At 40.2% G+C, this 24,049-nt stretch overlaps 1 protein-coding gene across 1 annotated transcript in view; it reads left to right on the top strand.

Annotated features, from left to right (window-relative positions):
- ryr2b (ryanodine receptor 2b (cardiac)) overlaps positions 1-24,049 on the top strand; it is an 85,152-nt gene that overhangs the window by 41,158 nt on the left and 19,945 nt on the right. The window contains exons 53-82 of the mRNA XM_037782524.1: positions 1,917-2,080; positions 2,336-2,414; positions 3,174-3,263; positions 3,525-3,662; positions 3,819-3,896; positions 5,750-5,825; positions 5,992-6,115; positions 6,338-6,453; positions 6,844-6,920; positions 8,526-8,638; positions 8,868-8,917; positions 9,068-9,128; positions 9,662-9,909; positions 10,697-10,778; positions 12,144-12,274; positions 12,416-12,736; positions 12,845-13,082; positions 13,443-13,530; positions 13,645-13,731; positions 13,901-14,062; positions 14,613-14,675; positions 16,247-16,369; positions 17,826-17,938; positions 18,249-18,345; positions 20,774-20,904; positions 21,552-21,603; positions 21,822-21,875; positions 22,615-22,714; positions 23,054-23,133; positions 23,885-23,961. Coding sequence (XP_037638452.1) covers positions 1,917-2,080; positions 2,336-2,414; positions 3,174-3,263; positions 3,525-3,662; positions 3,819-3,896; positions 5,750-5,825; positions 5,992-6,115; positions 6,338-6,453; positions 6,844-6,920; positions 8,526-8,638; positions 8,868-8,917; positions 9,068-9,128; positions 9,662-9,909; positions 10,697-10,778; positions 12,144-12,274; positions 12,416-12,736; positions 12,845-13,082; positions 13,443-13,530; positions 13,645-13,731; positions 13,901-14,062; positions 14,613-14,675; positions 16,247-16,369; positions 17,826-17,938; positions 18,249-18,345; positions 20,774-20,904; positions 21,552-21,603; positions 21,822-21,875; positions 22,615-22,714; positions 23,054-23,133; positions 23,885-23,961 — 3,413 coding nt within the window. The remainder of the gene's footprint in view (positions 1-1,916; positions 2,081-2,335; positions 2,415-3,173; positions 3,264-3,524; positions 3,663-3,818; positions 3,897-5,749; positions 5,826-5,991; positions 6,116-6,337; positions 6,454-6,843; positions 6,921-8,525; positions 8,639-8,867; positions 8,918-9,067; positions 9,129-9,661; positions 9,910-10,696; positions 10,779-12,143; positions 12,275-12,415; positions 12,737-12,844; positions 13,083-13,442; positions 13,531-13,644; positions 13,732-13,900; positions 14,063-14,612; positions 14,676-16,246; positions 16,370-17,825; positions 17,939-18,248; positions 18,346-20,773; positions 20,905-21,551; positions 21,604-21,821; positions 21,876-22,614; positions 22,715-23,053; positions 23,134-23,884; positions 23,962-24,049) is intronic.

The following is a 24,049-nucleotide window of genomic DNA, read 5'->3' as shown; positions in this document are numbered from 1 at the left end:
GTTCAGGGCGTGACCGTTCAGAATGGGTTGATTGCTTGGCTCCCAGTATTGCTGCTAGCAGAGTTGCCATGGGGGTGTGCCCGTTCGGAACGCATGCCCGAGTGGGCTGATTGCTTGGCCCCCGAAAGTGCTACTTTCAGCATTGTCGAGAACCACTCATCATTCGTTGACTCCAGGGAAGTGAAGAACAGTTAGTATATCCAACATCCAGCAGCAAAAGTGGACTGCAGGCAATGAGCAGCGGCCTGTAAAGTCCTGCTGCAGACGACATGCTTGACTCTCTGCAGAGTCTGCAGAGCCCTGAAGCCCCGCCCCCGGTTGCTGCACAGAGCGGTCATATCTAGAAGGGAACCCTCAAGTTGAAAACTCTCGGGAGACTCGCTGCCCAACGACCCATCCTAACGTTAACTATTCATGATCAAAGACTAACCTCAACAATCTGGTGAGAGTTTCGCAACTTCTGGGTTACCTTCTAGATACGACCGCACAGAGCGCTGTTTGCCTGTTTATTAAAATTTAGATAAATATTGAACGTGTCGTTTGTCCAAATTGCACCAACTTTGACACTGCACGTTTTTGGGTCTGCAGCAATACACCCACCAAGTGTGAAGTAGATCGGATGAACGGTTCTCGAGATATGCAAAGGACATATATACACATATAGACACAGATTCCTTGCTTTATAGCTAGATATTTTCGTGGAGCACCAAAAACTTTGTAGAAAATGAATAAATGTTTAATGTTTGGACAGGTATCCCATCATTGATTTATCGCCTCTTCTTTTTCCAACCTCCTCAAAGTTCATTGGAGGAGAAACAGCAAAATACGTATTTGATTTTCTCCGTGAGTAAACTTCTAGAAGGATTTCAGTGGAGGATGATATAACACACTTGAGATTAAGAGTACATGTTTCAAATCCTCCCACCCCTGCACCAAGTTCTGGGAAATGTGAGAAACATAAGCAATAACTGGATCTTTCCTCAGTTGACTGTATGCATGGACCAGCATACTTCTGAACTGATACTTACCTCATAAGAACCTTCACAAGATCATTACAGGCCCACTTGTGACCCACATCAAACAGCCTCAGAAACCGAGAACAGAAGAATCTCTTCAGAGAACAATGACAGTGTATATGTAGTGTAGCTTAAGCGTATAGTATTTCAGTTGCCCTTTTTATTGTACTACTATGCTTATTTTAGATTGGCTACAATTGTACAAACCACTTAGTTAAGCGTGTTATCGTTGGCTTCCTGCAGTAACCACATTTCTTGATCATCATGTAAACGAGAAACTTCTCTTTTATTGGGATAAGGGATTTCTCAGCTAAATTCCAGTTGGGGAAATGGGATGTCTTGACGACTTAACAAGGTTTCTAACAGGGTTTTTCAGCCGAAGTATTTCTGCAACAAGGGTAGGTCTTTGTATCCAAAATAATTAAATCACGTATTATTAAATTGGATGGTTTCCTCAGCTGAATAGTGTTCCGTTTGTAAAATTCAGACACAGACTCAAAGTAAAAAAAAAGCAAACAAGGACATAAACTGTTACTGTTGCAAGCAAAGCACCAAAAACCAGGCTTAACCAATATCATCCAATAGTAGAGTTGCAGTGCCAGTTCTGCAATTGGATGTCAGCTCTGCAATATGCTTTGGTATTGATTTGGTGCATGTGTGTATATAAACATAATAACAGCACTTTTGATAAATTAAAAAAGCTGCATAAAGTGGAAAGGTGCATTCTGTCAAAATTGTACCGACCATGTCACGTTAACACACAGAGCTAAGAAATCAATGATGTATATTGATGATGTATCATTCCCTCTTAGAGCAATCACTGTCTTCTTGTAAAATGTGGAGGATGCTGACAAACAGACTGTTTAAATCAATAATTATTATCCTTCTCCAACTCTACAGCCCTATGAGCTTCAGTTATTCAGGCTGTGTGTCCAGTGTCTGGCTGCAGTGGCCAAGGCCCTGCCTCCTGACCACATGGACTCAAGCTGTGTGTCCCATACAGAGGGAAAAGCCTCGATGGACACGGACGGACACTTTGACCCCCAACCTGTGGTTACCTCCAAGTAAGACACTGACCAGGGAATAGCATACTGTATGTTGATTCTGGATGACCTGTTCTGCTCCAGGAAAAGTGTAAACTGTAATTTGGTAGACAGAATTAACTTCGGGACAACTTTTGGGTCATTTTCAAAAGAGGTGTGGATATAAAAATCTATTTTCATGCTCTTGATACATTTTCCCATTAATAATGTGCAGTTGTATCCTAATGTGTTACTGTGCGATAGAGCTAAATGATGTAATTTCTTTCCCTACACTAGCGTGTCAGTGCCAGAGAGACTGGAGTTTGTAGTGAACAAGTATGCAGAGCACACTCACGAGAAGTGGTCACTGGAAAAGGTAATATCACAATAATTAGTCCTCAAATCTGAACGGCCTGTTTAAGCTGATAAAGTAGAGTTGATGTATGATATCTTAGTCAGGACTGAACCACTTAAAGTTACTAGGAGGAACTTTAATTTTGTATTGAATGTGGCGGTCCCTGTGGGGAAAAGTGGTAGTGTTTACGAGCACCAGAGTCCCTTCAGAAAACCTCTCATTTTACTGCAGCAGGGTCTGACAGTCTGCCCCGCGCAGTCCTGGTTCTAGTTCTCCTGGGCATCCCTTCCTTTCAGTTGGCCCAGCAATACGGCATGGGCCTCCAGCAGCGTGTTGTCTGTGTTGGCTCCGAGCAGGGACCAGCAGAGCTCCTCCTGGCCTGGCCTAGCAGCAGTGAAGCCGGATCTGGGTCTGTTCACGGTTGGCTGCCGGAGGCCCCTCTGGAGTCTGAGCTAAAGGAGTTCCTGGTGAACCGCATGATTTCATCTGATTCCGGTGGCACTGATGATGATCGTTAAGAACAACTGTATATAAATAGCCAATCATCTTGCTGATGGTCTCATTTATTAATGTCGGTCATATAGAGGCTTCAGTATTACGTTGAGAGTGTTTCGTAAACATTTAAAAGTTCCTCATAGTAACTTTAAGAATACATTCACAAGATAATTTCTCTGCTTGATGATGATGATCAATGTCAAAATATCTGTGTTGTGTGGTTGAGCTAATATATTGATGTCTGCATATTTTCTATAACGTGTGAATCTGTGTGTTATCTGTCAGTTTGCCAACGGCTGGGTTCATGGGGAGCAGCTATGCGAGAGCACCAAGGTTCACCCTCTCCTCAAGCCGTACAGGGCTGTGGCAGAAAAGGTAGAGTGAGAAGTCAAAAAAGAACAAAAAAAGAAAGCAGTGAACTGAGAAATCCCAGAAGCACTTGCATACTTAATGTGGTGTATGTAATATAAAAGATTAAAATGCCTCGGTTCGTGGTCTTTGTTGTATGGAATGGACAACAGACTTCTTTTCAAGTTTTTGAAATATGAAAATAGTTCGATGCTGTTGTTCTGCTGTCCTTCTGTGACCTAAGTTCAGTTTTATATGAGGGATTATCTATATTTCTGTGTTTTCCAGGAGAAGGAAGCATACCGCTGGGCCATTAAAGAAACGATAAAGAGTATGCTGGCCTTTGGATGGACCATAGAGAGAACCAAAGAAGGAGACGCATTTGGCACGCATACCTGCGCACAGAGAGTATCTCAGTCTGGACAGGTATATGTACTCCATAGGCCACATTCACTTAGCCTCTGTGCACCAAACGTGTCTGTTCTAGTAAAAGTAATCTCATTCATGACTAAACTTCTTCCCACTGGACTCACTACTGAAAGTTTTTTAATTGAGTAATCAGCCATTTGTTGTCTGCCCTAGCTGTCTTTTGAAGGAGCATCAACCTTCAGCCCCAAACCTATGGACATGAGCAGCATCACCTTATCATGGGACCAATGTGTAAGTCAGTTTTTTCTGCTTTATACTATACTATACTATACTATACTATACTATACTATACGTACAACTTTCTCTGTACTTTAATCCTGGCACACAATCTGCAGAGGTAGTAATGCTGACCTATTACCAGTGTTGTTATAAGGCAAATGCATTTGAATAATCCAAATAATATCTTGCATGTAAACAAGATTATAATTGTGAGTTGTCAGATGTAATGTAAGTGGCTCAACACCCAGAAACCCACATAGGCCCATTTTTGTATTTTTTTAGTGGGTCCAGGGGGTCTTTAGAGGGAGATAATAGGTCAACAGTATATGTCACATCAGAAGTGGTGTACATCATCTGAAAGCTGGGAATCTGAAGATTAATTTGAGATGCAGCTCAGCACTGTGTGTCAAGTTGTTCTAGTCATAAATGAGAAATAAGAAATAATCGATTAACATATTTAATCGCCATTAATCACATGAGTGTCCATAGTTAATTGAGATTGATCGCAAATTAATCACACATTTTTTTATCTGTTCAAAATGTACCTTAAAGGGAGATTTGTCAAGTATTTAATACACTTATCAACATGGTAGTGGGTATGCTTTCTTTATGCAAATGTATATATATATTTATTACTGGAAATCAATTAAAAACACAAAACAATGACAAATATTGTCCAGGAACCCTCACAGGTACTGCATTTAGCATATAAAATATGCTCAAATCATAACATGGCAAACTCAAGCCCAACAGACAACAACAGCTGTCAGTGTCGCAGTGTGCTGACTCGCCCCAAAACTGCATGTGATTATCATAAAGTGGGCATGTCTGTAACCCATTTTCATTCACATACTGTATCTTGAGGTCAGAGGTCAAAGGACCCCTTTTAAAAATGGTCATACCAGTTTTTCCCCACCAAAGTGTAGCATACGTATGGAGTGTTATTTAAACTCCTTCGCGTTTGTGTTCCTTAGGTTTTTCTAGTTTCATGTGGTACCAGTATCTTCACTCTAGTTTTAAAACTGAGCTCGCTACAACGTCCGAAAGATCGATTGGGTTATGCGCCAAAGAAGTTAGTGGCGTTAAAAATTAATCTGTTTTTAACGCGTTATCACATTAACTTTGACAGCCCTAAAAATAATTGATTAATTAAAACAAATTGTGAGGAATGCCATAGAAAAAGCCATGCTTTTGTCAAAAACTTTTGACATTTAGAGATTTCTGGAAGAATTTTTCGGGAATTGGATGACAGGCACTTCTGTTGTGGAAACTGCTCAGAAACCCTCTTATTGTCAATCTACCTAGGAAAGCCATCCATCCTCTGAATGCCCTACGTCTCTAGTTTTTGGGTGTAAAGTTTTATGAGGCTGTGATTATCCTAGAGGTCATATACATACCCAATAAATGTAATTCCAAGACTGTTAAGGGTCCCCAGTACTCATACATTTTCAAATACACCATAGGTGAAAATAACTGCATGTGATTATCATAAAGTGGGTATATCAGTAAAGGGCAGACTCGTGGGTACCCATAGAACCCATTATTTTCTTTTAAAACAACTCAGCGACACAAATTCCAGTGCCTGGAAAGTGAAGTCGCCTTAAAAAGGTAAAATCATCTACCATTAGCATAACATGTTTGGAGTGCTGTGTAATCATATTTGAGCTACAGGACTCATTTTTCTTGATGCATTTCCTTGACAAAAGTAGTTTCCTTGTTGGAAAAGTGGGCCCGGACTCTCCACCGGATCCATTAGGATACTGTCTGCTGCCAGCTGCTTTGAAAGCAGAGTGAACGGAGCTGATATGTTTGTGGTAGACAGTTCAATATAGATTTTTACTTTTTTCTTTTTTTTTTTTCTGTAGGCTATGGCTGAACAGTTGGCTGAAAACTACCACAATGCCTGGGCTAAGAGGAAGAAATTAGAACTTGAGAGTAAAGGTACCATACGATGGTGTCAACAACTATTTCATATTTCTTCAAGTCGTCTCGTCTCCTCTCGTCTCGTCTCGTTTCCTCTCATCTCCTCTCCTCTCCTCTTCTCTTCTCATATAAGCACAGAACAGTCAACACAGTTGCAATGTATTTGACTCATTTCTGTTCTCAGGAGGGGGTGGCCATTCAATGCTTGTACCCTATGATACCCTGACTGCCAAGGAGAAGACTAAATTCAGAGAGCGAGCCCAGGATGTCCTCAAGTTCCTTCAGCTCAATGGTTACACTGTGTGGAGGTGAGTACAGAATGAGCTTGTGATTGCGAAAGGGCAATGTGATACAGTATGTATGAGGTGGGTAGCAAATGAGGTGTTCCATTTTCATTTCACAGTGGTGTGCAGGCCTTTCCTGGAAATACAAAATACATAGCCAGATTATACAGTGATTAAGGTTAGAACTCTCTGTCTTTTCAGGTAGTGATGTGTCATTATCCCTGTTTTCTTTCACTTCCTCTACAGGGATCGGAAGACAGTGGAGATGGACTTTCCAGCCGTAGCCAACTGCTTTGGCTACACTCTCCTTCAGCGGCTGCTCTCTCACACCGAGGATGCCCAAGAGCACATGTTGGAGCTGGGTAAGATGATAATGTTCATGACTGTAAAGGCCAAAAACATAAATCATGGAAATAAAACACATAAAAGAACTTTCACATTATACATCCCAAAGGAATGAGTACATTATGTAGCTGACACTGTAAGGTTTTGATCATACCGCTGGGCCTTGAATCTTCACATTTGATCATTAATGAGCAGCAGTCTCTTGCGTCTACATTCAGCCTGTCCCCTCAGGGTAGATTTGATTTGAACCACAAAATAGCTCACAGCAGGCCTGGGTATGTGGACTGGTCTGTCTTATGTGAAAATTACCTCGAAACACTTTTATTATTTATATTATTCTATTTTATCTGCAGTATTGTGGTAGTTTAAGTCTTTGATTTTGTATTTCATTGTGTTTTTCTTTCCAGAGGTGATGCAAGCCAGAGGACAGATGTCTAAAGGAGAGAGAGCTCCACACCAGCAACCACTTCATTTTTTCCCCAAGGTTTGCTTCTGATCAAATACATATCTAAGCACTGTCGAAATCTTCTGTCTGACATGGAATCTCTAACATTGACTTAGCACCCTTCCAATTAAATTTTTCCAATGCCGTTTTCTTTCTTCTCCTTAGCCCTTTTTTTTAATTATTTCATTCACGTCATCTAATTAGTTTTGTTAGATGGTTGCCATGGGCAACCCCTCTAAGTAAAACCCTTTGTGGCTGTGTAATTTATTTAACCATTTTGGAAATCCATGTGGGCGTGTCGATTGCCATCAGGACATTGATTAAAGCTTCCCACACAGTTCTGCCTCCAAGGAGTCAGCGAATGAAAAGGGTTTATTTCTCATTGATGGGGCCCACTGAGTCAGACCCAGTCAGCCAATACAGTGAACAGTCATGCCTCAGATCTCTACACCCCACACCTCCTCAACCACACGCTCAAACAACCGCCCACGTCTTTGTCTGTCTGGCTGTCCATCTGTCTGTCTGTGAATTGCCAGTGCTTCATAAGAATAGCTAATAAAGTGCAAAATGTTTCCCCCCCAGGTCCTTGCTGGGTCCATCATTACAAACTCATGTTAAACAGGCAGGCACTGCTCAGACCTCCAAACCATTTTTGAAATTGTAGTCATGATCACAGTCGATTTAAATATTTAATCGCGATTAATCACAAATGAATCGCACATTTTTTATCTGTTCAAAATGTATCTTAAAGGGAGATTTGTCAAGTATTTAATACTCTTATCAACATGGGAGTGGGTAAATATGCTTTCTTTATACAAATGTATGTATATATTTATTACTGGAAATCAATTAAAAACACAAAACAGTGACAAATATTGTCCATAAACCCTCACAGGTACTGCACTTAGCATAAAAAATATAACCAAATCATAACATGGCAAACTAAAGCCCAACAGACAACAACAGCTTGACTATGACTTGCCCCAAACTGCATGTGATTATCATAAAGTTGGCATGTCTGTAAAGGGGAGACTCGTGGGTACCCAGAGAACCCATTTTCATTCACATATCTTGAGGTCAGAGGTCAAGGGACCCCTTTGAAAATGGCCAGGTCAGTTTTTCCTCGCCAAAATTTAGCATAAGTTTGGAGCATTATTACGCCTCCATCTCAAACAAGCTAGTATGGTTGGTATCAAAAGATTCCTTAGGTTTTATAGTTTCATATGATGCCAGTATCTTCACTCTAGCTTTAAAACTGAACCTAAAACTCGCAAGATGCGTTAAAGAAATAAGTGGCGTTAAAACAAATTTGCTATAACGCGTTGTTATTATCGTGTTAACTTTGACAGCCCTAATCACAAGACATTCAAATTGGCTGAACTAAGAAATGATGAACAAGACTTCCAGATTTATCTTTTTGATGTAATGGTGCAGCCATAAAAAAAAAATGTGTCTATGAATTAGATATTCTTTTCAGCGAGTGTGATGTACCTTCAATGAAGCACTAGGAAAAGAAGGCGCAGAATATAATATTGTTTTTAAATATAACTTCGAAGCTACAGTGGTCAGAAGAAATTTAAGGGGAATTGTGGGTAATACATGTTGATTTATGAAGTGACCTTTGACTGTTACTCCATTCAACAGGTAATCCTTCCTCTTTTGGAACAATATGTGATGAGCCACCGTCTGTATTTCCTCACCACTTCTCTCTGCTCGCGAAGCCATGCGTCAAAAAAGGAAAAGGAGATTATTGCAAGGTATGTGTTACTCCCAACAAAACACACAGTATGTTGATAACACCAGCAGTATTTTAAAGTTTTCTTAAGCTCTTGCACATTCTATTGTATTGGGACAATTCCTTTGCCGTGTTTTGCATAATAATTTTTTTGACAGAAGAAGCCTCATTCTTCTGATTATGTGTCCCGTAATTACTTTTCCCACTCCTCTCTCCTCATTACTGCACTTGTCTTTTCTCCTCACATCCAGTCTCTTTTGTAAGATTGCAGCTCTAGTAAGACACAGGATCTCACTCTTTGGTAAGGATGATATGGGAATAACTCATTCTTGTTCGTTGATTCCTTGGTTTGCTCTTTGAGATGTAACAGTGTGAGATTCAACTAATTCCTTGTGTGTTTATGCATGTTCTATAGTTGCATATCTTTTCATCTCTGTGTGTTTTTTACCAGGAAACGAAGCCTCCTCAGTTGCAAGCTGCCTCCACGTTTTGGCTCAGGCTCTGGATGCCAGGTAGCTAGATGGCACTACCGTCACACTCTGCCAGAATCGATCTCCTTGCTCTGCCTGCGGTCACATCAGTGTCACACCACCAAGTCTGAGGATGAGATGACTGGTGTAATTGAGCCACTGATACACTGATGCTATCTAATTGTGGTTGATATCACTTTTACTCCCTGAGGACAATGCCTCTGAAGCATGACGCTAGAAGTAGAATCTAGGCTCAGCAGAGATTGATGTGATTTGGACTTGCCTGGTGGATAGATTAGCAACTGATTTAGTCCACTTAACTGCTTTTATTATAGCTTGCCGAAAGAGACACTGCATGCCACCTTTAACATTTTCATTTTCTACACTTCTCATTTAACATAAAAAAAAAGAAAGAAAAAAAATTATAATTTTCACGGAAAGTCTCTTCTTTTTTTTTTTTTTAGGTTACAACCTGTTCACACATTGGCAATAAAAAACAATTAGAAAACGTTTATATGTGTAAAAACTTACATACAGTCCCTTTTAACTGCCATTTTTCCACCCTTTGACCTTAGGGCATTGATGAAGTCAGCACCAGAGGCTATCCAAGCATCTCTGCATTCATTCTTTGAGGCGGCTGCAGCTGATCTGGAGATGACCGTGGAAAACCTTTCTGTGACCTTAGTCTGTTTGCCTCCGAGTAGGAGTCAACAGGCTAGAGGAGTGGCCAAGGTTCTCAGCTTCACCACCTCCGTTCTCCTCCCCACCCTCACTTCCCTCTTCCAGCATCTTAGCAACCAAAACTACGGAGTGGACCTTCTGGGTAAGGGCGGGAATAATGTCTCAAATGAAAGTATGATGGATGCATTTTACATCTTAAATACACCCTAAAATACACAATAACAAATACAGTCTGTTTTATTGGCAGAAATAGAATATAATATCAATAAGTATGTTTTCTTTAGTGTATAATAACTTGAGATATGAATTGTTGTGTTTTCGTTACCTTAGAATGAGCTGTTTATATTTACATACGGAGCGGATCCAACGAATAAACCATACTCTGGCTTGAGATAGGGCCATTCACATTTTTCGCTTAGCTACATTAATTGTCCTACACGCTTAGCGGCACACAGGACAATTTTCCGTTGGTTACAATCTGAAACCTCCCCTGTTAGATGTCGCCAAATCCTACACACTGCACCTTTAACATACCTTCCTCTACCTTCACAATAGTACACATACAGTACAAGCACCACCACGTGTTGTCAGTAGTGTCGTTCGTTTCCCTCCGTATGCTATGGAGCTGGATGAACAGCTGGTTTCCACACCCCTGACAACACTCAGGGACACCCTCCACTCAACTTCCTACCTTCCAGATCTTTGAAACCGGCTCTCATTAAGTGTCTCAGTCATTGCCACAGAGCAGCAGGAGCATATTGTCTCCCTCACTAATATCCTGACCTTCCAGGAATCATTCATTATATGAAGCAGCAGCCATCCTGCTAGTCTGTCTCTCTGTGATTGTACGCTATCAGCTTTCCTACTCAGTGTCCTTGGTGGAAACCTAACAGGGATTCTCAGCTTTAAGTATCACCTTGTCTTTCCAGTGGGGAGTATCCAGGTGTCCTGTTACAGGATCCTCAACAGCCTCTACTCTCTTGGCACCAGTAGCAGCATCTACATGGAGGGGTACTACCTATATTGCTATGTGCTTTCAGAGTGTGTGCTAAATGCCTCTCTCCATTTAATGTCTGTCTTTCGGTTTTGAAAAAAATGATACTTCTTGCTTAAATGTTACCTTAACAGTTTTTTGTGCATACTGTACATACAATACTTGATCATAGATATCACAGAAATTATGAAGTACGCAAATTGTCCACCCTCATTGATTATATATTATTGTTGGGTCTTACAAGTACATATTAAGACTATTGATAATTGTATTAAGGCCAAGGTAAGATAGAGGCACATGTTTTAACCTGAGATAGAAAAGAAAGTAGCTGGCAAGTAAACTTACATTAGTAATCCTACCCCATACATCAGACCGGCACATACGGGTACTTCGCAAAAAGTCAATGCAAATTACGAATGTTTGGTTTCAAATTTTTCGTATACATTCATCTCTTGTTATACAAGCAAATGTTTAATACATGTCTAATAATTATTTTGCGATCTTGCCTGAACCTGAGGGTTCGCGATACCTAAATAAATTAAGGTTGATCGCCGCCATGTCCCTTCAGTCTTTCCCTGTCCAACAGTGGCCGGATATTGCTTATCCAGACATCTCTACATATTTGATTGAATCACGTTAGGCAAGTGTAAGTGTTGTCTGTAAAAAAACGACCTGTTAATAGCCAACTGTTTGATCTGTAGGCATTAAAGCTGAACTGAACTGAGATTTAGTTGGAGACGACAGTCTGATGCTGCTATAACGTTAATGTATGACTGTACTGCAGCAGCCTCACACTCAAACTAACGTCAGCTAGCCATGCTAGTCACTGTCACCAGCTTCATTTAGTGATTTACCACACTGACAGTGAATATTCATGTAGTGCATGTAGCTCAGATCTCAGTGTGAAAGCTTCGGTTAACCCGCTACACAACAGCTTTTTCGGCATTTTCTCTCCTGTGACGGCGAGTTTCTTTCCCCCAAAAGGGAACGCAACCTCGGCGATGACACGCTGCTGGTCTGGTCTATAGCTTGGAGCCATAAAGCCCCTCAGTTATATCTTATTTAGGACATAGCAGAGGAACTAATTGGAGATCTGTGTTTTTGGATTTATTGTTGGTGCAACCAACTACACAGCAACTCTTCGGCATAGCTTTATAACTTACCGGTTTGTTTAAAGTAGAAGTTTGGAGACATGTTTCAAATTCCTCTGTTTATGCTGTTACCGTCTTCGAGGGGCACACGATTGTTTTCCCCCAAAAGGGGGCGTGGTCATGTGAGCCTACTCTGGATGACGTATTGCCGGTCTGATATATAGAGTTTGATATGATTTAGACATTAGTCAGCCCCGTGCCTATACGTCCTAACACATCATTCCCATACAGGCAGAGGTCAGCAGCAGGTGCTTGTCTCGCAGCCCTGACTGGGACTTTTCCTGTATGCTTCCTGGAGCCATCCCTAAACCAAAACAACCCTTACTCCATCTACAACACCATGAGTGCTTCTGAGAGAGAAGGTAATAAACAAACACACTGCCTACACACTGATATGTATCAGTGTTGTCCATTTGATCTTGGCCTCCTTGAACAGCTCTCCACCCCCACATCTTAACCCCATTGTTTTCTCAGCCTTATTTTCCCACATCTGTTTCTGTTAGACCTGGGGCTGCCAGATCAGGTGGTGGACATGTGTCCTCTCTTGCCCTCTCTGGAAGAAGCTCTGGGGGAAGTAAAGGAGTTGGCAGGTGCTGGCGCCGGAGCTCGCCAGGCGCACTACATCCATGTCACGAAGGTCACTTTGCCTATGCTGTGCAGCTACATGTCCCGCTGGTGGCACTGGGGCCCTGAGGGCCAGCAAGACAACCCAATCTGCACCGCTGTCATTCCTCAACATGCTAGTGACCTTCTTGGCCACATTCTCCGTATCATCCACAACCATGTGGGAGCAAGCCAGGGTGACTGGATGAAACAGCTGGCAGGTATTGTGGTCATGTACAATACTGTGACTGATTGGATTTCTTTATTCCACATCAGATATGCCTTTCATTTTTTTCTTCCCACCATTAACAGTTGTCATATCTTTTCAGTTTTTTCTCAGCCAATTATATGCAAAGCCCGCAGTGAGCTGTTAAAGAGCCACTTCCTGCCACTGATGGAGAAGTTGAGGAAGAGGGCTGAATGCGTGCTGCTAGAGGAGGAGCAGATGAAAGCAGAAGGGTGCGATACCTCCGAAGCGGAGATGCAGATACAGGAGAAGTTCACTGTGCTGGTGCGAGACCTCTACGCCTTCTATCCCCTCCTCATCCCATTTGTGGATTCTAATCGGTAAGGCATGCTGCCAAGGAGCTTAGATTTTCTGAGACCAAAAGCTTGTGGAGTAATTAGAAGTTTTTTTAGTCTCAGTGGAAAGTGAAACTTAATTTACTCTAATTGATGATGACATTATCCACCAGTAATTAGCATCTGGCCCCTGAAGTTCTTCAGAAACCTTTTGATCTCCAAATTCATTTCCATTATTGTTAGCGAAACAAGTCTTGTAAACAATGAAAAATACAACTAAAACATATGTTTTTTTTGAAGATACAAATAGAGTAAGATGGATGTCGTTAAGCTTTACATACGTTCAGCTTTACAGGAATAAACTTTGTAATGATACTGTGTGTTTTTTGCTTTGTCTTGTCTCAGAGCCAGCTGGCTGAAAGAGTCAAACCCTGATGCTGAGCAGCTGTTCATCATGGTGGCAGAGGTCTTTATATTCTGGGCCAAATCTCATGTGAGGATGACACATTGTGTTTTTTAATTATTCCTCTCATGTCGATGCGATCCAAATTAATATTGTTCCCTATTAACCATGCTATTTTTTCTTCAACCTTATTTGCTATAACAGAATTTCAAATGGGAGGAACAGAACTTTGTGGTCCAAAATGAAATCAACAACTTGGCTTTCTTGGTCAACAACGACAAAATGTCCAAGGTCAGCCCTATTTCTGAATAGACCATACAACTGATGTGCAAGAACGGCAACTCTTTAAATTATAGACACTAGTAGTAGTTGTATGGTAATCACAAAAAAAGTTGTCAACTGCCAGTTAAGTCTGAAAGTTAATTTAACTCCATGTCTTTAAATACTTTTTGAATACTAGTTTGACCATGAGCAGAGGAGGATGAAGAGGAAGGGAGATCGTTATTCCACACACACCTCTCTCATTGTGGCATCCATGAAGAGACTGCTCCCTGTGGGACTCAGGGTTTGTTCTCCAAGCGACCACAGCCTTATCATGTTGGCTAAGAGCGGCTTCACTCAGGTCAGTCGGAAATGTACCAGCATTAATGTCGTCCTCATGGTGACAAATCCTTTGATGTAATGAGTGTATTTATATGTTATTCTGCAGTGTAGTGTGATCACGGTATATGGTGTTACACTATTATTATTTCTTCTCCTCCTCCTTCTCCTTCTCCTTCTTCTTCTTCTTCCTCCTCTGTTATATACTATATAATACTAAACTATAACTGAAGCATTTTAGTTTACATGTTATCAGCACTACAGCATATTAAACTAACTACTAAAGGAAAGATAACATCAGCCGTGAGCTTTTAAAATAATGTCCTATAATTATTAACAATGAGCATGAGCTGTAGGTGCATGACCGCTCAGCCAGACTGCTCCTGTTTGTCCCTTTAACTCCCACACACTCACTTATGTCAGTTTTTTTTCAATACCGTAGATCACAGTATGATAACCGTCACCTTTTATACCATAGTTTACCGTTACAACCCTAGGTGAAGTTGAGTGTCTTAAAATATCTATGTGTATACAGTATATATTTAATTTTGGCCATTGTTTGCTTTTCACAGAAGAACACCCAAGATGAGATTCGAGAGCGTGTTTTCAGTTGCCTTATACATCATCAGAGTCAGGTAAAGACACTGGATTTACATTTTTGTGTTCTAAACATTATTTGAAGGAGTATTTTAATTGAAATAAGACGTAAAATAAGTTGAATTGAAACAATATCAAATTAAAGAAAATCCTAAAAGAATGATGTGTTGACTGATATGGTTAGTGGAATTCCTATATCACTTATATCCTTAGTTGGAGCATAAATGTTAACGCGATAATAAAACGCAAATTTGTTTTAATGCCAATAATTACTTACAATAACGCATTAACACAACTTGCGATTTTTAGGTTGTAGCAGGCTCAGTTTTAAAGTTTGAGTGAAGATACTGTCATCATATGAAACTACAAAACCTAAGGAATCCATGTCAAACTAGCTTGTCGTGAAGGAGGCTAAATAACGCTCCAAAGTTACGTAAACATTTTGGTGAGGAAAAACTAGTATGGCCATTTTCAAAGGGGTCGCTTAACCTCTGACCTCAAGATATGTGAATGTAAATGGGTTCTATGGGTACCCACGAGTCTCCCCTTTACAGACATGCCCACTTTATGATAATCACATGCAGTTTGGGGCAAGTCATAGTCAAGTCAGCACACTGACACACTGACAGCTGTTGTTGTCTGTTGGGCTTGAGTTTGCCATGTTATGATTTGAGCATATTTTTTATGCTAAATGCAGTACCTGTGAGGGTTTCTGGACAACATTTGTCATTATTTGTGTTGTTAATTGATTTCCAATAATACATATGTACATACATTTGCATAATGTATAATATGTGTATATATATATATATGTATATACGTATATATATATATATATATATTCATTCATTCCTGTTTTGGATTATCCTTAGAGTATTAATAAAGAGTACATCTTTTCGACATCCTGCAGACATTCTGCATATTCATTGCCATGCCTGAGTAAATGTGACTTTTAATTTGTGGAAGGCAGCAAGTGTGTGATAAATTAAATTGAAGAATGCTCTTGTAGCCTGCAAAATCATAAGCGGTTTCTTTCTGTTCATTTACTCATTGTTCACCAGAGACATCAATATGACATAGTCACAATACTGTTCAGAATATGCATGTAATATTTGATTATTTATGAGTCAGTGATAAATATGTTTATTCATAAGTCAGTGAGGAAAAAAAGCTTCATTCTGCTTTGTCATTACCATAAATAAACTTTTTAAACAAACATTTGATCATATTTTTTCACAGCCTATGATCTATCCTTTGTTGGTTGTATGAAAATGTGTTATTAGTTGCAGTGAAATAGTCAGCTTTGTTGTTGTGGATCATTTCAGAATTCAAGCAAGGAAATTAAAGGCAACAGAGAAAGACAGATTCAGCTTTATTCTTTAATTATGTTTATGAGCCTCCCGATTTCAAACCAAGCGCCTTCATTCATTCTTTCATGTGTTTTGATGGTGCTGGCTCTGAATTCTCTCTTCTCATTACCATAGCCCCTTTGCCCCTTTAGGACCTCTCCAGTAGCCTTCCTAAAAATATATGTAATTGAATGGTTGAGATACAAAAGAAACAACGAAGACAAAAGAAACAAACATGTCGTTCTTTTTTCTCTTTACAGGCGTCAAACTGTTTGAGGCAGGAGACCCTTTATGCTGAACACCAGCTGAACACCGTCGCTGACGCCCAAAGGACTGTAGACAGGGTTCTGGAAATAGCTCGAGTCCTTTATTACCTGGACCAGGTGAGCTTTTAACCCCATGACCCATGTAAAGCTGAGACTCTTGTGGATCCAATGAGCCCCATTGTATTCATGTGTGATGATGTTAGTCCTCATAGGAGACATTTCATTGTATTGAGACCATTTTTTGAAATTTGACATCACTGTATAAAATGAGGCTGCACGGTGGTGCAGTGGTTAGCACTGGCGCCTCACAGCTAGAGGGTTGCAGGTTCGAATCCGGCTTGGGACCCTTCTGTGTGGAGTTTGCATGTTCTCCCCGTGTTAGCGTGGGTTTTCTCCGGGTACTCCGGTTTCCTCCCACAGTCCAAAGACATGCAGGTTAGGTTAATTGTTGACTCTAAATTGCCCGTAGGTGTGAATGTGAGCGTGAATGGTTGTCTGTGTATATGTGTCAGCCCTGCGATGGACTGGCGACCTGTCCAGGGTGTACCCTGCCTTCGCCCAATGTCGGCTGGGATCGGCTCCAGCGCCCCCGCGACCCCTAACGGGATAAGCGGTTGCAGATGGATGGATGGATGTATAAAATGACCTGTGGTGACCTCTAGGATAATCACAGCCTCATGAAACTTTACAGTCAGAGAGACCTAGAGCATTAAGATAATGGTTGGCTTTCCTAGCTACAGTATATTGACAACAAGGGGGGTTATGAGCAGTTTCTAGAGCAGAAGTCCTCGCCATTCAATCGCCGGAAATGGCGAAAGTTTTTGAAACCAAAAGTGGTTAAAGCAATTTGTGTAGCAACCCAAACGCTGCTACAGCAATTTATGAGACATAAATGAGCATGGGAATGGCCTTCTTTCATAATGTTCTTAACCCTTATACTTATATACTTCACAATTTATTTTAATTAATTAATTGTTTCATGTTTATTTCTGATTTATGACTAGAACAATTTGACACACAGTGCTGAGCTGCATCTCAGGTTTCCAGCTTTCAGATGATGTTCACCACTTCTTTATGACATCTACTGTTGACCTGCTATTTCCCCCTAAAGACCCCCTGTGCCCCCCTAAAAAAGACAAAAACAGGTCTATTGTGGGGTCTCAGAGGTTTAAAGCAATATAAAAACATCATTAGTAATACATTCAGATATTTTTTTTATCATATTGGCTTAAAAATGTGTAATATTATTACCTCGCCAACCAAAGCTCTAAAGAGACAAGAGGATATTTTTACTAGCCAAAGTTTCAGTGATGGTCTTCTGTTTTGTAGGCCTTTTTTTTTTATAGAATTATTGACATGTCACAGGTGTAAATAATAAAATGAATTTTGTCTGAATTTCATTTGATGTGATGCCTGCAGTGCTAATGCATGATAAATGCAAGACAAATGCTTGAGGGTGAACCTCTACAACAGCTACCATTGAAACCCCTTAGGGTCCATTGGAGGTTAATGTGCACTTCCTTTTTACATTATCTATATAACATCTTTGTTAATGTTTGGTTTGGGATTTCAGGTGGAACACCCGCAGAGAAGTAAAAAACCTGCGTGGCACAAGGTCTTATCCAAACAGAGGAAACGAGCAGTGGTGGCCTGCCTAAGGATGGCTCCCCTCTACAACTTACCCAGGTACAGACATATGATGATTACATTAGCATTAACACATGAAAATCCTGTCGTATAGGAATAATATTTGAGTCTGTGTCTAGTGAATTAAAGATGAGGTCTAACACTCTTTACTCCGTAGTGGACGTAACAATCGTCACCTTGGATAGGCATGAGAGGCTTGGATGAATGATTAATAATTGGTCTAATCAGAGTTCTTTTATAGCTTAATAGTGTCCTTCCAGGCTGCCTGTTTTTCAATCTTGGATTAGCATTTGTCTATGCAAATGCTCATCTCTTGTTATCTTCTCACCCTTCCCTCTTTGTTCCCCAGGCACAGAGCTGTCAACCTGTTCCTCCAAGGCTACAATAAAACCTGGATATCAGCTGAGGACCACAACTTTGAGGAGAAGCTCGTGGAGGATTTGGCTGTGAGTGGAAAAGCAAGCCATATTGAAATTAGTGGTTTAAAATAACTCTCCTGTAACACACTGGAGTTAAAACAGGCATACTATATTCTGAATTATGATCAGGTGAGAAACACAAATTACCTCTTTTCCTATAACCCAGATTTTTTAATCAGGAATGTGTTTGTACCTCAAATATGGCCCATAATTGCTTCTGATTCATTTGTTTATTTAGTTCATTAGTTAATTTAGTTAATTTATTTAGTTTGTTTATTGCAGCTTTTGACTTTGTTCAGCACACTTTGCAGATTACTATATCAGGGATAGACGCTAATATTATTAAGCACTGGCCCCAAGCCCCAAATATGGTGACCAAAGTACATTTTTGGTGGCCCTAAATGTATGTGAAATCAATACGCAACTTAACACAGTCTTCCTTAACTGTAACATTAACAGAATGAAAATATGGAATTATTTATTTATTTAAATTGAAAACTCAAATTTTTTGATCTCTCACAGTCTCTTAGTACGCACACTACAAAACATACAGTCTTATCTCTTTCACATTCACTAACAAAGACAACGCCGATAATGGTATGACGTGTTGGAGATGGAGGGGAGCAATGATGATGTAGGAGGAATGGGTTAGGGAGGAGGATGAGGGATGAAGGGATGGGGGTCGAGGGATGAAGGGATGGGGGTCGAGGGATGAAGGGATGAAGGGTTGCAGATGGGGGGATGAGGGGAAGAGGTGTTGTAGAAGGATGAATGGAGGAAAGCGGTGATGGACAGGTGTCGGCTGGAGGCGGAGGGAACCGGGGGAGTCGAGACTCTAAGTGGGGAAGCTGTCTGATTTTAACAGAGCTCCCAATGGTTCCTGTAATCAAACGAGAGAGAAAGGCACTGAGAGAAAAGGTGTTTTGAGGGGAAGGGATGTGAAAGCTGAATCAAGGGGAAGTGAACGGATCAGGTGTGCTTATATACTTTAGCTGCAGAAATAGGATGTGTATGAGGTGTGGTCTTTGTTCCCAAACTTAGTTATAAAACTTCATTAAAACATACACTTCAAATGATAAGGAAATAAATGATTGTCATTTTTATTTGAATATTTGCTTTGATTTGATTGCCATCATTAGTTTTAATGATGTATTACAAGCTGCTTAGAGCAAGTGTTGGGAAGTTAAGCAGGTCATAATTCCATAAAACAAAACACTACATTTTTCAAGATTACATTTTTACACATCATAAACACACCATGATAATGTTATAATTTACCTTTGCTCAATACATACAATACATTCATTTTTACTGAATAGAGCTTAAACACATCATAATGTGGAAGTATCATAATGTAGTCGGTAGAACTCAGTGGGTAGCTCAGTTACTTAGTCAAGCAGGACTGTGATGCCCACCGGCTGCTATCAGCTAACGGCGACAAGAAAGCATTAATGCCGATCTCCCAATTGAAGCCGTAAAGATAACTCCTCTTTTCTACTTCATTAATCAGCCGTTCCTCTTACAGTTAGTCGCTTTCAAAGCGAGTGACGGGAATAAATAGAAATGTTAGTGTCCGACAAAAGTTCAGAGGCTCGAAACCAGTGAGGACACTCAAATAGAAAACAATGCAGTCAAACTGTTTCATTCAGTATGCAGTTTATGGTTACAGACACCATAATCTCATTGAGATGCAGCCTCATTCTCAAGAGAGACCTGATGAAGCTTGGTGCATTTTTTTGCCCTCGGATGAGCTTTTTAGGCAGCACGTCCTCTTAGCTGCATACAAATTCCACCCACTTTGTTGCAACAAATTCACACTGTAAACCAATTTTGCTGTTTTTGCAATACACATGAAATAAACATGCTTTACTATTCCCAATAGGAAATAATGCAAGATACTCAGTCGCCAGTCAAACCATATCTATGGGAAACCACCACTATTTTCTAGTTTCTAGTCTAGTTTCTAGTAGTTTAACATCCTTTGTGAACATTAAAGCATTAAACAGTTTCATGTTTTTTCCAAAGATGTAATACTTTTTTTTCTAATATTAGAGCCATCTCACTCCCATGCACAATTTGTTCAACATCACTCCTAAGCAAATTGAATATGCTAATGAGAATAAACTTCACTTTGCTGTGTTTTCAGTGTGAACATGCTGTATTCTCAAACCTTCTCAAATTATGTTATTAATGCTTTAAACATTTGAAATTGATTTGAAAAAGTTAAAACATCAAGGCCTTTTTGAGTGTATGTATATTTAGCATACGTTCCAAATAAAACTAGTTGTATCTTCTCTGTGCACATAAACATGATCATGTTATGTACGGTAGTGTATAGTTTGGGTTTGCCAGAGAGCTAACCTGCTGAACGTTAGTCAGCCAGCAGAGTGCCAGTGTGTGACTTCATTTAAGAGCACACACTGTGGGCTTTTCTCTCTCTCTCTCTGGTCTGCAGAGGGGAGGAGTGATAGAGCTGTATGGAGGTGACAGAGAGGAAGAAAAGGATGTGGAAGAAGGTGCCAAACGAATCGATCCCCTCCTACAACTCATTACACTCTTCAGTCGAAGCGCCCTCACGGAGAGGAGGTGTGTGTGTTCATTCTAAAAGCTCTCATGCAGTAAAAAACACTTTTATTTCTGATCGTACCCATCACCATGTCAATATTAGATTCATCAGAAGCTTGATTTTTCTGTTCAACATCTGTGGCCACTGCTTTCTGAAATCTTGAAATCTATAATGCTATATGCTCTTCTTAGTCATGCATGATTTCTCCTACCAATCCCACTGAGGTATCGCTGTGATATTCTCATGATATTCTTGCAGAAGACTCGCATGCCATCTGAGAGCATAATATTAAATGAACAGTTTCTCTCCACGTCACTGTAAAGACATTAAGGGGGTGGGCGGGCACTCTCACTTGTGCAGTCACTGCGGAGATGTGATCAAATCACCCAGGTTCCAGGTGTACTGGCGTGGTCAATAAAAATGTACAATACCACTGGGTAGACTTGTGAATAAAACGGTCCACACGCTGCTTGGAGGCGTTTTGAGGTGGTGCTCCATTTAACTATGTTACTCAAGGGGATCACGCTTAGGCACTGTGAATGGATCCAGTGAGAATCAGCTACAGATTGGCCTGGACTCTGTCATTGACTAGCCATTTTTAGAATGCTGCGTCTGTCCATACCTTAATATACACTAATACTATCTCATCCGCCTTCCCTGTTCACAGTAAGCTCGGAAATGACGCTCTCTATAAGTCCTACGCTGCTATCATGGCCAAGGTAATGGAACACAAGAATGGTCTCATTCTAAATGTTTAATATGTTCAAATAACGTATGATGTATTATACATTTTTTTTTTGCTCTCATGTCTTTGTGCACGTCACATGCAATATATAACAAGAGAAGTGAGTTTTTTACATTTTGTACCTCTTCTATATTGATTCTTTTTCTCCCTTTTTTTCATCACCACTCTGCGTTTGTATGTTTGATCTCCCAGAGCTGCCACAGGGAGGATGATAATGATGAAGAACAGGAGGTGGAAAGCTTTGAAGTGAGAGAATGGGCTCTGTTCAAAATGTACCTTAAAGGGAGATTTGTGAAGTATTTAATATTCTTATTAACATGCGAGTGGGCAAATATGCTTGTTTTATGCAAATGTATGCATATATTTGTTATTGGAAATCAATTCATAACACAACATATTGTTCAGAGACCCTCACAGGTACTGCATTTAGCATAAAAACATGCTCAAATCATAACATGGTAAACTCAAGCCCAACAGGCAACAACAGCTGTCAGTGTGTCAGTGTGCTGACTTGACTATGACTTGCCCTCAAACTGCATGTTATTATCATAAAGTGGGCATGTCTGTAAAGGGGAGACTCGTGGGTACCCATAGAACCCATTTTCATTCACATATCTTGAGGTCAGAGGTCAAGGTCCTCTTTGAAAATGGCTATGCCAGTTTTTCCTCGCCAAATTTAACGTAAGTTTGCAGCAACATTTGTCCTCCTTAATGACAAGCTAGTATGACATGGTTGGTGCCAATGGATTCTTTAGGTTTTTTAGTTTCATGTGATACCAGTATCTTCACTCTAGCTTTAAAAACTGAGCCTGCTACAACATAAAATCACAAGTTGTGTTAACGCATTAAAGAAATTAGTGGCGTTAAAACAAATTTGCGTTAATGCGTTATTGTGTTAACTTTGACAGCCCTAAAATAGATATATTTCTATTCTAAGACAAAGTAGTTTAGATACAGTAGTGAACTTAACCTTTCTGTGGCTCAGGAAAAGGAGATGGAGAAACAGAAGTTGCTGTACCAGCAGGCCAGGCTGCATCGTCGTGGAGCTTCTGAGATGGTTCTGCAAACCATCAGTGCCAGCAAAGGTACAGTAGGAAAAATGTAAAATACTGATAAATGATTTATAATACCAAATATAATAACTGACTTATATTAAGGTTACTGTGTTTCTTAGTTGAAGGGCTTTTCTCTTTAAGTAAATCGTTGTTGCTTTAGTATGAGCCAGTCGTAAGCAAGTTACTTTATATTTGGTGAGTACTAAAACAAAGATGAGCTGACACTGAGTAGTTGAGAATAAAGTAAAGCATGTCTTTGTACTTTGTCCCCTTTTTCTTAAAATGTCAATCATGATCTGTAGTAGCCCGTTATTCTTTTGAGTCGGTACTGCACAGCCTCTGATTGTGATACATTTCACATCCTTTCAGGGGCTATGGGCTCCATGATTGCCCCTACGTTGAAGCTGGGTATTGCTGTTCTCAACGGAGGGAATGCCACTGTTCAACAGGTACAATACTGCACCTCAAATCACACAACTTGTTTTTCTTGGGGTCCCCAAAATAGGTTTGCATAATCACACGTCTCTGATATTGGCCATATCTCTCAGACAGGGACTAGAGAGTTTAATATCCTGAAACAAAAATTATAATTAACATGGTTGAAATACAGAAGAGGTAAGATTAGATTAAGTGACACTAAGAAATAGGATTTATTGCAGCAGCTAGATTGGATTGCTAGATTTATTGCATTCAGGAGAAAAAATATAAAATATAAGCACAACAATTTTGTGTCTTAAAAAGTATATTAATGACTACTGATCAGTAAGTAGAAAAGTAAAGCTGTAAAATATACAGTAAACAGTTTTGGACTGTGGAAGATGTGGCCTGCTGTTATAGCAGCTGCATAACAAACAACAATGACGTTTTTAATGAATAGAGAGAGTTTTCATGTCATGGTGGCACATTATGTGGTAGCTCATTACTGAGCCCATCGCTTTCATAAAGGACCTTGACTATTTATACACCAGTGTTTTAGTTCAAATTCAGAAAGGGCCAATTCTTCAACATGTACACTTTTTCCCTATTCAGAAACATATCGCTTTCATATTCTGCGTCTTCTTATGAGCATGATGCCTTGACTCAGAGACACTGCAGCAAAGCTCGCACTAATGAAAACATGATTATAAGTTAAGCACGTCAGCTTCAGATGAGATCCTCCTCCATTTATCAGACCTTGTCTTTGATGCTTTTGTGTGATAGAAAATGCTGGATTATCTGAGAGAGAAGCAAGACGTCGGCTTCTTTCAGAGCATGGCCGGACTCATGCGGTCATGTAGGTGAGTGACTGTCGGACAATTCTCTTGACGAGTCCCGTCAAAATGTCACAAAGGCTTTCAGACTTGATTGATGAAAATGATAAGAGTG

This window comes from Sebastes umbrosus, chromosome 10 (genome assembly GCF_015220745.1).
Source record: "Sebastes umbrosus isolate fSebUmb1 chromosome 10, fSebUmb1.pri, whole genome shotgun sequence".
NCBI classification, from domain to species: domain Eukaryota; kingdom Metazoa; phylum Chordata; class Actinopteri; order Perciformes; family Sebastidae; genus Sebastes; species Sebastes umbrosus.
The sequence above is the reverse complement of the archived record's forward strand: the minus strand, read 5'-3'. Positions and strand labels throughout refer to the sequence as shown.